Genomic DNA, 14,786 nt, shown 5'->3' on the forward strand with positions numbered 1-14,786 from the left:
TGTCACAACATAGCTTGCAGAGAGTCAATTGGAGTCAATTCAAGCAAATAGGTTTTCGAAACGGTTGTTGCACACAAGCCTAGATCTAACAGTCGTTATTTACATAGGGTACGGTGGCTAATGAGGACGATATCAACTTTGTCGGTCCTGAAAGCAAATCAAATAGCGTCGTTTTATGTCTGGTTAAATGGCGCTTTGTTGCGCCGACAAAGTAACACTTTACATTAATGCGGTGGCACTTTTTTCTCCACATGAAAGCGGCATGAGCGCCGTTAAATTTGTTGCAGGACACCATTCACCCTGAAAAAGGGACATTTTTCTTTAGTAAGCCAGAAATTAGTCTTGTTCGGGAATCAGTCCTACACTCGCTGATAACAGCTTCAGTAATGTCTTGTAAAAGAAATGTTTGATACCATAACTTCATTTCTATAAGCCTCGATCCAATTACTTATAGTGTTTCTTATGCATGTGCAGTACCTCGCCATTCACTTAGCAAAGATCGATAATTTTCTGACTGGTCAGGTGGGATTTTTTATCTATGATCCATGACAAAGGCATTGGATTTTCAAATTGGTATTTTTCTCCTGTCCCGTGTTTGGCATGACAAATCTTCCATAGTTAGTCATTACGTCACAGATACATGAGAATATCCAGACAGGCTGTGGCAAATCATCAAGACTTCGTAAAGTAAACGTGGTGTTTTAAGGTAACACTGCAAAATGGATTTAGAAGCATATTCTAAGAATTTAACAGACTTCATCGCTGGAGGATATATAACTTCTGCCATAATGATCGGGATAGATCTTGGTCTTTTTGAACAGCTGAAAAAAAATGACGGACCAGTAACTTCACAGCAGCTAGCTGACGCTTGCAATCTGAAGGATAGGTAGGCAGCACTGCGTTTTTACATTTCATCTTGTTTTGGCTGTTATGCAATCGACTGCATCGGTTATAATCTATTTCTTAAATACTCGTCTTGTTTATGTTAAATATAAGTAAACATTTAATTACCATTTTTAATAGTTTCAGACAGCAGCTTGTTATTGTCCCCGCATATAGGTGGAACACACACACATACACACAAACACACACACGTGTATCTACATATTTTGTTTACATTTCACGTATGTACATAACATTTCCTTCACAGACATCCTCTGTATAGATATTACCATGATTTTTAAACATGTATACAAAACAACAATTATCGTATGATTGCCTTGCTATCTAGTGAATACACTCACGTAAATGCTGTAATGAAATGACATAACACACTCAATGATCACCCGGCGACACATACAAAAAAATTAGACGCACGAGTGAAATATCTTTGTTATTGCAGAAGACACTCTTAGATATTCCATTTTTTACACCTTCACAAGCGAAATAGGCAAAATTGCTGGCAAATTCAGGACAGATAGAAAAGTATGAAGCTGGTTATGCTTTTTGGCGGACTCTTCTAACACACTTCTAGCTTCACAGTATGCGACAAAATTTAAATTATTAAACACAAATAGATCTCAATTATCTACCTATTCAAATAGTAAATATTTCTTCTCCATATCACTAACAGACAAACTAGACAAGTTAATACGCGGACTAAAAAAATGTCGCGGCGGGCTTAAAATATCTACCTGTCGATGACACGAATCCTATTCATTCGGTTGGGATTTGGGTTTAGTCACTGATAAGGTTACTGGAGATGCATTTTAAGTTAAAAATAAGTAATGTGTATGACAAACTAAAACAAAAATATAGCTAAGTTATTTTTTTTAGTTTCCATATCTCTACTCAAATCAGCCTTACGTCATTTGCTGTGTTACGGTCCAGCTAATCGATAACATCATATTGAGATTACGTGTTATTGCATCCCTTTGTAGATATGATGACTAGTGATATATGACGTGTTATTACCTGTCTTTGTAGATATGCCGACTAGTTGTGTTCTACGTGTAATTACCTCCCTGTGTAGATATGTTGTATCACGTGTAATTACCTCCCTTTGTAGATATGTCCATGATGGCTGGGAGGTATGGTCTGACTAGTGATGTATCACATGTAATTACCTCCCTTTGTAGATATGTGGTTTCAGGTGTAATTACCTCCCTTTGTAGATATATCCAGGAGTGACTGGGATGTATGGTCTGACTAATGATGTATCACATGTAATTACCTCCCTTTGCAGATATATCCAGGAGTGGCCGGGATGTATGGTCTGACTAATGATGTATCACGTGTAATTACCTCCCATTGTAAATATATCCAGGAGTGACTAGGATGTATGGTCTGACTAATGATGCATCACGTGTAATTACCTCCCTTTGTAGATATATCCAGGAGTGACTGGGATGTATGGTCTGACTAATGATGTATCACATGTAATTACCTCCCTTTGTAGATATATCCAGGAGTGGCCGGGATGTATGGTCTGACTAATGATGTATCACGTGTAATTACCTCCCATTGTAAATATATCCAGGAGTGACTAGGATGTATGGTCTGACTAATGATGTATCACGTGTAATTACCTCCCTTTGTAGATATATCCAGGAGTGGCTGGGATGTTTGATCTGACAAGTGATGTATCACATGTAATTACCTCCCTTTGTAGATACATCCAGGAGTGACTGGGATGTATGGTCTGACTAATAATGTATCACGTGTAATTACCTCCCTTTGTAAATATATCAATGAGTGGCTGGGATGTATGGTCTGACAAGTGATGTATCACATGTAATTACCTCCCGTTGTAGATATTTCAAGGGGAGTGGCTGGGATATATGTCTGACTAGTGATGTATCACCTGTAATTACCTCCCTTTGTAGATTTATCCAGGAGTGGCTTGGATGTAGGGACTGACTAATGATGTATCACGTATAATTACCTACCTTTGTAGATATATCCAGGAGTCGCTGGGATGAATGGTCTGACTAGTGATGTATCACGTGTAATTACCTCCCTTTGTAGATATATCCAGGAGTGGCTTGGATGTATGGGCTGACTAGTGATGTTTCACATGTAATTACTTCCCTTTGTAAATATATCAAGGAGTGACTGGGATATATGTTTGACTAGTGATGTATCACGTGTAATTACCTCCCTTTGTAGATATTTCAAAGGGGTGGCTGGAATGTATGGTCTGACTAGTGATGTATCACGTATAATTACCTCCCTTTGTATATATATCCAGCAGTGACTGGGATATATGTCTGACTAGTGATGTATCACGTGTAATTACCTCCCTTTGTATATATATCCAGGAGTGGCTGGGATGTATGGTCTGACTAGTGATGTATCACATGTAATTCCCTCCCTTTGTAGATATGTCCAGGAGTGGCTGGGATGTATGGTATCCTGCAGGATTGTTTCAATGGATGCTTCCGATAAGTATTTCATCCCAGAATCACTCAAGCCAGGACTCAATGCATTGGGATTTGCCTTTTTCATTCCTGTTATGGATGTTTTAACAACAAAAGTGAAGGACTGTTTCAAGAAGGACGGGTCAAAAGGTAAGATTTGTAGCAATATGTAGGTATGTCGTCTTTTTTTTATTGTGTTTAAGTGACATCGATAAAAAGACTAAATGATATCACTCTTACTAATTGTTGATATGTCCATTCAATCTGAATAGGTGTTGTCAACGTAATAAATTAAGTGGTACCAATACATTGAAGTGATACTACAGTTGTTGGATCGCACAACGTACCAAAAATAGCGTGCGGACATCGTGCATACACCGTGCGTGTATCGTGCGCACAAATGTGCGATATGCGATTCTCTGTGCGGTTAAGTTCGATCGGTTGACTGATATTGCGAAATTATCAAAAAAAATAACGGATTGTGTCGTATGAAATCGAAAACGAGGCGTGCATCATCTCGTATGCGGAAATGGATGCTGGTCCACGATTGTCACATTTTACGAAGGAAAAGATCGTTTTATACCACACCAATCTCTCTGGCCCGAAAATAGTTTAAAAGCTGAGGGATGGTCATCTGATTGTAACAACACGCCAATAAATAAATTAATTACTGTATCAGCTTGGTTGAACTCCTTCTCAATATGTTATATGTTGAAAAACTTGTGATATTGTACTTATCGTCACACGCCATTATAATGTAATTATATATGTATGTGTCAGAGTGATTAATAAAAACCTTCAACCTTAAAACCATATTATAGTGCTACATGTAACATAAGAAAAACTATTAATTACAAGTATTATTATACAAGTGTGATTTTACACATTACTATTTTAGTTTCATATCATTATTCTAAAGTAAAATTATAACTGCTATGATTGTAAAAATTGAATATTGTTGCTCGGTACTGGTACATCTCATGAGTAACCATTTAGTAAAAGGTTTGTGATTATTTCATTTTAGGCTAAAGAGTCTGTACAAAGTATGTGTACTTGATCAATGTACTTTTATGTTTCTAAAACAAGTGTCACTTAAATGAAATATATCTTATCTGTCTTTACATTTTTATGGTCTCTATAGAATCACAAATTATCTTATTCTTCAAATGGATTTTATTAACTGTATCTTTAACTACACTTTAATAAAATAAATCATTGATTGATCAACTTTGATTGATGGCAAAAGCAATCATATCAGCATTAAAAAATTGTCGTTGACATGATAATATAATGACATACACAAATCTTCCTTAAGGAATTTTCCTAGCTTATAATTATCATGCATTGCTCATCGAAAAACATTTCATACTGTAAGTTAAGGAATGGAGCTTCTTGTAATTGTAAGACTGATCAGTTTATCTTGGTCACGACAACACATGAAGTATATTAATATCACAATCGTTCCGCACATTTGAACTTTATTCATAACCAATTCCTAGCTTTATATCAACCACGATAGCTTTCGTTTGGATCGTCCATCGTGCGCACATTCGCCTGTACGATGTTATCGCACATCGTGCAGACATCATGCATACTTCGTGCGCACATCGTGCAGACATTGTGCGCACATCGAACATCGTGTAACGTTGTGCGATCCCACAACTGTACTATTTTTTTCTAAAAAGAAAAAAAAAATTTATTTCAATTTCCAATTCTACAAACGCGGAGGTCCACTTACAGAATGGATAACAAATATAACACAAGAATAAATATCACAGTCACATGAAACATAGAACTTTTAAATGTACAAAATATGGAACTATGCTTTAAATGCGATGAGAGACAAATAAAATATATCATAGTCAGAAACAAGACAAAGAGAGTTAAAATTTGACTGAGTTCTGTTTAAAACACTAAATTTTCTAATATTTAAACGACTTCTCTAGCAGTAAAATTGAATTGAACGAGTAGATCGTAGATTACGACCAGTTACTAACAAACACATTTGCTCAACTAAATATGGACAATCAAAAACACTGTTTAATCATTTAAAAAGAAATACACCGTCTAAAATAATCGTCTGTGTTTCAAGCTGGGGAGATTAAAATACTTACAAATTTCAGCGCAACACAATAAATTGAAGTCAACATGTGCCTTAGAACATAAAAATCTTAAAAACTTTCGCTGAACAGCTTCGATGTGGTGAATTAAAGAAGTTTAGCGAGGTGACCAGATCTGACAACAGTATTCTAACTCCTTACAAGGCTAATGTATAAAGATATTAAAACATTAACTTGGGTAAAACTTTTACATGAACGTTTAATAAAACCAAGCATCGCATGGACTTAGAAACAGTATGTCTGAAATGTTTGTTAAAACTCATTGTAGAGGTCAACCATACACCCTGATCTTTCACACACGTTTCATTCTTCAGGAACTCGCCACCCTTACTATAATTAAAATCTATACATTTCTTCTTATTTGTAAAAATGACCTGGCAGCACTTCTTCACGTTCTCTTCCATTTTCCACAGCTTACACCAATCATACACTCTATCAATGTCACTCTGCAGTTGCTTACAATCTGCCAACGTTCTTATACACTTGGAAACCTTACTGTCATCAGCAAACATAAGGGTATAGGAAAATTTTGCGATAGAAGGCAATTCATTTATAAAAACAAGGAAAAGTTTTGGACCGAGAATCGATCCTTGAGGCACACCGGAAGTTACATCACACCAACCGGATGTGGCCCCATTGACAGTAACACGCTGAAATCTAAACTCCATATACGTTGTAAACCACTTTAAAAGGTTGACATATAATCCTTTTTAGTCGTTTCAACAGAAGAAATAAACCAATAATTATATGATTTTTACTGCGTATTTCACAAATCTTCATCGTAAAATTTGTTTGTAAATCATTTACGTCTATTTTACATAGCAATCATCCATTATTTTTATATCTGTATCCATGAAACGTCCTTAACAGGTGTGTTTCGTTAAATTATTAAACAGGTTACCCGGCTTAAGGTTAATGACATTATATCATTTAATAATATACATGTGTATTACAACGATTCTTTATATCATTCACCGGTCAAATAGTTTGCCTTTCTGTGGTATCGGTTCGATAAACAGAACCTTGATTTGTCTTGATCTGTACAATTATATCACGTTTGTTAAAGGTTTCGGCTATACGGAAATGCCCAAAGAAGTTGTGGACGCCATTGAAAACAAAACAGCCGACCCAGACGAAGCAGTGAATCAGCTTCTTAAACCACTTCCAAAACCGTTAGGTAAGATATCATTACATTACATTTAGTATATCAGTTTAATGGTAGACAATTAATGATACTTTGCTATATAAGAGTAGATCAGTAATGTTACTATCCTACATCAGAGATCAGTAATGTTACTATCCTACATCAGAGTAGATCAGTAATGTTACTATCTTACATTAGAGTAGATCAATGTTACTATCCTACATCAGAGATCAGTAATGTTACTACCTTACATCAAAGTAGATCAGTAATGTTACTATCGTACATCAGAGTAGATCAATGTTACTATCCTACATCAGAGTAGATCAGTAATGTTACTATCTTACATCAGAGTAGATCAATGTTACTATCGCAGATCAGTGTTACTATCCTTCATCAGAATTTATCAATGTTACTATCCTACATCAGAGTAGATCGATGTTACTATCCTACATCAGAGTAGATCAGTAATGTTACTCTCCTACATCAGAGTAGATCAGTCATGTTACTCTCCTACATCAGAGTAGATCAGTCATGTTACTATCTTACATTAGAGTAGATCAATGTTACTATCCTACATCAGAGATCAGTAATGTTACTCTCCTACATCAGAGTAGATCAGTAATGTTACTATCCTACATCAGAGTAGATCAGTAATGTTACTATCCTACATCAGAGTAGATCCGTAATGTTACTATCCTACATCAGAGTAGATCAGTAATATTACTATCCTTCATCAGAGAAGATCAATGTTACTATCCTACATCAGAGTAGATCGATGTTACTATCCTACATCAGAGTAGATCAGTAATGTTACTATCCTTCATCAGAGTAGATCAGTAATGTTACTATCCTACATCAGAGTAGATCAGTGTTACTATCCTACATCAGAGTAGATTAATGTTACTATCCTACATCAGAGTAGATCAATGTTACTATCCTTCATCAGAGTAGATTAATGTTACTATCCTACATCAGAGTAGATCAGTAATGTTACTATCCTACATCAGAGTAGATCAATGTTACTATCTTACATTAGAGTAGATCAGTAATGTTACTATCCTACATCAGAGTAGATTAATGTTACTATCCTACATCAGAGTAGATCAATGTTACTATCCTACATCAGAGTAGATTAATGTTACTATCCTACATCAGAGTAGATCAGTAATGTTACTATCCTACATCAGAGTAGATCAGTAATGTTACTCTCCTACATCAGAGTAGATCAGTGTTACTATACTACACTAGAGTAGATAAGTAATGTTACTATTATAAACCACACTATTATCAATTATGTTTTAAGTCTTAGTTTCAGTACAGAAATAAACCGGGTTATCTTTTTCAGAGTCGAAAGCCACCATACTCGATTTAGGGTGCGGCGGAGGAAATTTAACAAGAGCGTTACGTAAACGATTTAAAGATGCTGACATATATGGTGCTGACTTGAGCGAAACGGCCATAACCAAAGCAGAAGCACTTTCAAAGTCCGTGAAGAATTTGAAGTTTGTAAAGACGGACATAACACGTATGCCCGCCGATTGGACACGGAAGTTTGACTGGGTGATCTTGTATGACGTTCTTCACGATCTGCCTGACAACGTTAATGCCATGAAGGAGGTTCATCGTGTCCTGAAAGACGACGGGGCCGTGTCCATCGTTGACCCTAATATACACAGTAAACATAGAGATAATATCGGGGACGCCAATACCGCAGGAGTAGGGTACGCCATCAGTTCCGTGATTTGTCTCCCATCTAGTTCGTCAATAGAGGGCGCAGCTTGTCACGGAATAGGCTGGGGTACTGAAAACAAAGAGGCGTTTTTGAAAAGCTCTGGCTGGAAAATTCACGCAAAAGGCAATGTCGATAGTCCATTTGCATACAACTTTACGTGTGGCAAAGCATAAGAATAAAAACAATCATGTTTACATCAATGATCGCTTACCATCCATATATCTGGGAATCAGTCTTTTCCCGGGGAGTATTACTACATCGGGAAATCCTTTCCCTGAGGAGACAGTATTACTAATCGGGAAATCCTTTCACTGAGGAGATAGCATTCCTATATGTGGAGAGTGTATGCTTTACCAGAATACTCATAGATAACTAATAACTTACTAATATTTTCTTAACATATTAACATTATCAGCTTTGTATATTTCTGGATGATTAGTACAGTGTGATACTTTTCACATTGAACGGGCGAATATGACGGTTGAAGTGGATATGCACGTATTTTTTTTTCGGAAAGTCCCAATGTCATGACTGATAGTTCACTCACTGTCGAGGTCTTTATTCTACAAACTTGATATGATTGGATATCGACCGAAATGTTATCCGATAAAGTTGAGGGTAAAATAGGACTTGGTCATGGTAGTAAAATGAGGATTGCAGAAAAGATATTTAATCATTTTATTTTTTTTATGTAAGGGAAAATCTTAAAACAACACGCTTCCATATATAAGACAACCTTGAGAAAGTCCCCCTACTTCCCGAGATCGTCGTTACCCGGAAGATGTTCTGTTATGTAAATAAGTAAGTACTTATGTAACACAACACTATGTGACCCAGATCTGACGGTCACAGGTGCAGAGAACTGAAATATCAATGTTTCGCCACAAAAGGGGATGCTCGGGGACATATATTATGCATCAAGGTATATTCTGAGAAAGAACAAAAAATTAAAGATCTACATATCTTTGCTATTCACATAATAAACGATTTTCAAGCTCAACCGACTTTCTAAATCAGATAATTATTATTATTCTCTTGATTGCCTCCAAAATGAAGAGTACAGAGAGTATAAAACATGGATGCAAAACATTTGGCAACATAAATACATTATCAATAGTATATACATGTATATATAGTTGCACATGCACGTGAAACATCAAATTAATAGAATATCATAGAGTTGATATGGAAGAGTTTACATATACAAAGTTATAGTTTTAATCCCACATGTCAAATGTATATCATATGAATTAGGATTCACTTTGAGACATACAATATGAGCAGCATAATGATATATAAGTATTAATACACTTGTGTAATACAATAATGTGTAAGGTATGCACTAGAAGGATAAATTTGTAGGTCCGTATCACACAGGGGTTGGGGAGCCCCCTACCAGCAAGGTGTTACAGGCCCACAAAATCACACAAAATTATGTAAATATGTGATACACATACAATATATCTTCATTTTTAACATAATTAACATAATTGATTCATACATTAGGTATAGTAATATTTGCACATTTTGTAAACATACGTGATTGACATCAATCTAAAATCAATCGACTATTCTTCGCTAATATTGTGGAAATCAGCTAATTAAAAAAATATCACGACCGACATACAGTGTAGATACCAGGACACATAACATTACAACTGATATATAGTGTAGTTACCGGGATAGACAACATCACAACTGATATATAGTGTAGTTACCGGGACAGACAACATCACAACTGATATATAGTGTAGTTACCGGGACAGACAACACTACAACTGATATACGGTGTAGTTACCGGGACACACAACATCACAACTGATATATAGTGTAGTTACCGGGACAGACAACATCACAACTGATATATAGTGTAGTTACCGGGACAGACAACATCACAACTGATATATAGTGTAGTTACCGGGACAGACAACGTCACATCTGATAGATAGTGTAGTTACAGGGACAGACAACATCACAACTGATATATAGTGTAGTTACCGGGACAGACAACATCACAACTGATATATAGTGTAGTTACCGGGACAGACAACATCACAACTGATATATAGTGTAGTTACCGGGACAGACAACATCACAACTGATATATAGTGTAGTTACCGGGACAGACAACATCACAACTGATATATAGTGTAGTTACCGGGACAGACAACTGATATATAGTGTAGTTACCTGGACAGACAACATCACAACTGATATATAGTGTAGTTACCGGGACAGACAACATCACAACTGATATATAGTGTAGTTACCGGAACAGACAACATCACAACTGATATATAGTGTAGTTACCGGGACAGACAACATCACAACTGATATATAGTGTAGTTACCTGGACAGACAACATCACAACTATATAGTGTAGTTACCTGGACAGACAACGTCACAACTGATATATAGTGTAGTTACCTGGACAGACAACATCACAACTGATATATAGTGTAGTTACCGGGACAGACAACATCACAACTGATATATAGTGTAGTTACCGGGACAGACAACATCACAACTGATATATAGTGTAGTTACCGGGACAGACAACATCACAACTGATATATAGTGTAGTTACCGGGGACAACATCACAACTGATATATAGTGTAGTTACCGGGACAGACAACATCACAACTGATATATAGTGTAGTTACCTGGACAGACAACATCACAACTGATGTATAGTGTAGTTACCGGGACAGACAACATCACAACTGATATATAGTGTAGTTACCGGGACAGACAACATCACTGATATATAGTGTTACCGGGACAGACAACATCACAACTGATATATAGTGTAGTTACCGGGACAGACAATCACAACTGATATATATCACAACATCACAACTGATATATAGTATAGTTACCACGACAGACAACATCACAACTGATATAAAGTGTAGTCACCGGGACAGACAACATCACAACTGATATATAGTGTAGTTACCGGGACAGACAATGTCACAACTGATATATAGTGTAGTTACCGGGACAGACAACATCACAACTGATATATAGTGTTGTTACCGGGACAGACAACGATAAAACTGATATATAGTATAGTTGCCGGGACAGACAACATCACAACTGATATACAGTGTAGTTACCGGGACAGACAACATCACAACTGATATATAGTGTAGTTACCGGGACAGACAACATCACAACTGATATATAGTGTAGTTACCGGGACAGACAACATCACAACTAATATACAGTGTAGTTACCGGAACAGACAACGTCACATCTGATAGATAGTGTAGTTACAGGGACAGACAACATCACAACTGATATATAGTGTAGTTACCGGGACAGACAACATCACAACTGATATATAGTGTAGTTACCTGGACAGACAACATCACAACTGATGTATAGTGTAGTTACCGGGACAGACAACATCACAACTGATATATAGTGTAGTTACCGGGACAGACAACACTACAACAACTGATATATAGTGTAGTTACCGGGACAGACAACATCACAACTGATATATAGTGTAGTTACCGGGACAGACAACATCACAACTGATATATAGTGTAGTTACCGGGACAGACAACATCACAACTGATATATAGTGTAGCTACCGGGACAGACAATGTCACAACTGATATATAGTGTTGTTACCGGGACAGACAACATCACAACTGATATATAGTGTAGTTACCGGGACAGACAACATCACAACTGATATATAGTGTAGTTACCGGGACAGACAACATCACAACTGATATATAGTGTTGTTACCGGGACAGACAACATCACAACATCACAACTGATATATAGTGTAGTTACCGGGACAGACAACATCACAACTGATATATAGTGTAGTTACCGGGACAGACAACATCACAACTGATATATAGTGTAGTTACCGAAACAGACAACATCACAACTGATATATAGTGTAGTTACCGGGACAGACAACATCACAACTGATATATAGTGTAGTTACCTGGACAGACAACATCACAACTGATATATAGTGTAGTTAACGGGACAGACAACATTACAACTGTTATATAGTGTAGTTACCACGACAGACAACATCACAACTGATATATAGTGTAGTTACCGAGACAGACAACATCACAACTGATATATAGTGTAGTTACCGGGACAGACAACATCACAACTGATATATAGTGTAGTTACCGGGACAGACAACATCACAACTGATATATAGTGTAGTTACCGGGACAGACAACATCACAACTGATATACAGTGTAGTTACCGGGACAGACAATGTCACAACTGATATATAGTGTAGTTACCGGGACAGACAACATCACAACTGATATATAGTGTAGTTACCGGGACAGACAACATCACAACTGATATACAGTGTAGTTACCGGGACAGACAATGTCACAACTGATATGTTGGTTAGTTAGCGGGACAGAGAATGTCACAACTGGTATATAGTGTAGTTACCGGGACAGACAACTTCACAACTGATATATAGTGTAGTTACCGGGACAGACCACGTCACAATTGATATACAGTGCAGTGTTATAACTGATATATCGTAGTTGCCAAGACAGACAACGTTCTTTTACATACTGAACATTATCTCTTTGGTTTTTAATAGGTTTAGAAATATATTTCCCATATATTTGTTAGTTTGAACATAAATTGTTTTTTAAATCATAATTTATATTTTTTTGGTATTGGAACATTTGGGATGCCAACAGGACATAGATACATGTTTTTTTTTTATTAGATCAAAGCGTATTTTTAATGACGTCTTGTCTTTAAATGATAAGAGATGTATTTATCATGTCCATCGTATATCCCAATCAGAACCACTAAACTGTATGATAAGCGTGAAGACTTTCTCTATCAGTGTTAAAATGTAAATATCACGACGCACAGCATGTCCATTTCCTTTATTTCGGGGTTATTAAGGACATTCAAGAGTTTGAAAGAATCATAACAAGTTTCAAAATTATTTCGAAAAAACTGTAGAAGTAGTACATAACGAGAAATCAGTAGCGTTTTGCTATTCTTTTAAAAGGTCTAGACTAGCGACGATCTGTGTCAACGTAAAACAGGACGAGTTATCTCCCCTCTAAACTATAATTTTATAGTATTCGGATAATGTGCAATATCTCCAGAATGGTGATTAATATATAAATGATTACATTCCACATGGAATACTTACTCTAACAATCCAATATCTTCAAGTCCAAAAGTATAAATGAGTGCTGTGTGATTCTCTGATATTGTTTGAACTGGGCAAACTCAATTCATTGCTGTTTAGCAGAGCATTCTTTGATCAAATGAACAAAATATTTGCTAAGTAGAACACAATTAAAAGTTTTGAAATGACAACATTCAAGATATTAAAATGAAGTGAGAATGGGCTATACCCCCTCCTCCCCCCACCCCACTTTTTAAAAATAAATCTGATGAGGGTTTCATGGGATATCTTGTACGCAAACTTTCTTTATTTTAAAAGTGATTATGAGTAACTTTTCACCTCAAAAGATTATATTCGGTGGTCGGATGGCGCTGTGGTAACGCACTCGCTTTTCATCTAGCCGTGCGGGGTTCGACTCTTGGAACGGACGTGAAAAAGTAAGGGTCACCTGCCCGGCCACGTGGGTTTTCCACGGGTACTCCGGTTTCCTCCCACAATAAGTGTTTATTGAGTGGTAGGCACGTGGACGTACAGGTATAATGAAGCATACGCAATGACAAAGTCCACGGTGTGTGCAAGATAAAATGACTAATTCGGAGGTGGCGGAAATGTTGACCTGATATAATTATAAGAAATGAAATATAAATAAAAATAATTTGCCGATAATTCGGGCAGTGACTGAAGGTTTTCAGGATTGATCAGGTTGACTTCACCAATATTATGGAGATTGGAAGTTTTCTATTCAGCTTATACAAAAAAAAACTTTGATTTTCCAGGGAAAACTAGTTAAATCAAACGTACAATTTTAATATTGGAAATAAAATGGTGCATACTGTCAATGATATGAGTACCTATACATGTATTAAAATTTGCATATAATTTTTCATCTCCAGCCTGAAAGGACTGTCAAATGAAATCCTTAAGATAGTTTTGTAGGTTTTAACAAACAGTAAATTAACCAATCTGTTAAAAACATGTATAAAAATACGCAAATACATATATATTGTATTTATTTATTCATACATTTGTTTATCTTTCAGGAGGAAACTGCATGAAATGACTGGGCTACGATAGCTAAGTCGGTTGACCTACGTGACCTCAGATAAATATCCGTGGGTGTGTGTTTTGACGATCGTCCTCGTGGCAGTTTGTGTCACTCAGGCAGCTTATTATTATCATTAGTATTATTGAATGCAATACACTTCGCCTTAATTGCTCTGGATGATATGCGATAGACTTCCGGTAGATATTTCAGTGAGGTAGACCTAGCC

The 14,786-nt window shown here is 36.5% G+C and overlaps 1 protein-coding gene across 1 annotated transcript; it reads left to right on the top strand.

The window, feature by feature from the left end:
- The first annotated feature begins 668 nt into the window (after positions 1-668).
- Positions 669-9,023, top strand: LOC132553622 (S-adenosylmethionine-dependent methyltransferase Rv2258c-like). Its single transcript, XM_060217882.1, has 4 exons — positions 669-886; positions 3,322-3,509; positions 6,546-6,656; positions 7,969-9,023. Exons 1-4 carry the CDS (start codon positions 720-722, stop codon positions 8,526-8,528), a joined length of 1,026 nt encoding a protein of 341 aa, XP_060073865.1. The 5' UTR covers positions 669-719; the 3' UTR covers positions 8,529-9,023.
- Positions 9,024-14,786: the final 5,763 nt, after the last annotated feature.

Source organism: Ylistrum balloti, unplaced genomic scaffold (assembly GCF_031769215.1).
Source record: "Ylistrum balloti isolate Yb309-2 unplaced genomic scaffold, AGI_CSIRO_Ybal_v1 Utg370342, whole genome shotgun sequence".
Classification (NCBI taxonomy): Eukaryota; Metazoa; Mollusca; class Bivalvia; order Pectinida; family Pectinidae; genus Ylistrum; species Ylistrum balloti.

What these genes read in the sequence shown, in the direction of transcription:
- LOC132553622 (XM_060217882.1), top strand. Translation starts at nt 720, where the DNA reads ATGGATTTAGAAGCATATTCTAAGAATTTAACAGACTTCATCGCTGGA. An exon ending in GCTTGCAATCTGAAGGATAG is followed by an intron (nt 887 to 3,321) that starts GTAGGCAGCACT and finishes CTCCCTTTGTAG; the next exon opens with ATATGTCCAGGAGTGGCTGG. An exon ending in CAAGAAGGACGGGTCAAAAG is followed by an intron (nt 3,510 to 6,545) that starts GTAAGATTTGTA and finishes CGTTTGTTAAAG; the next exon opens with GTTTCGGCTATACGGAAATG.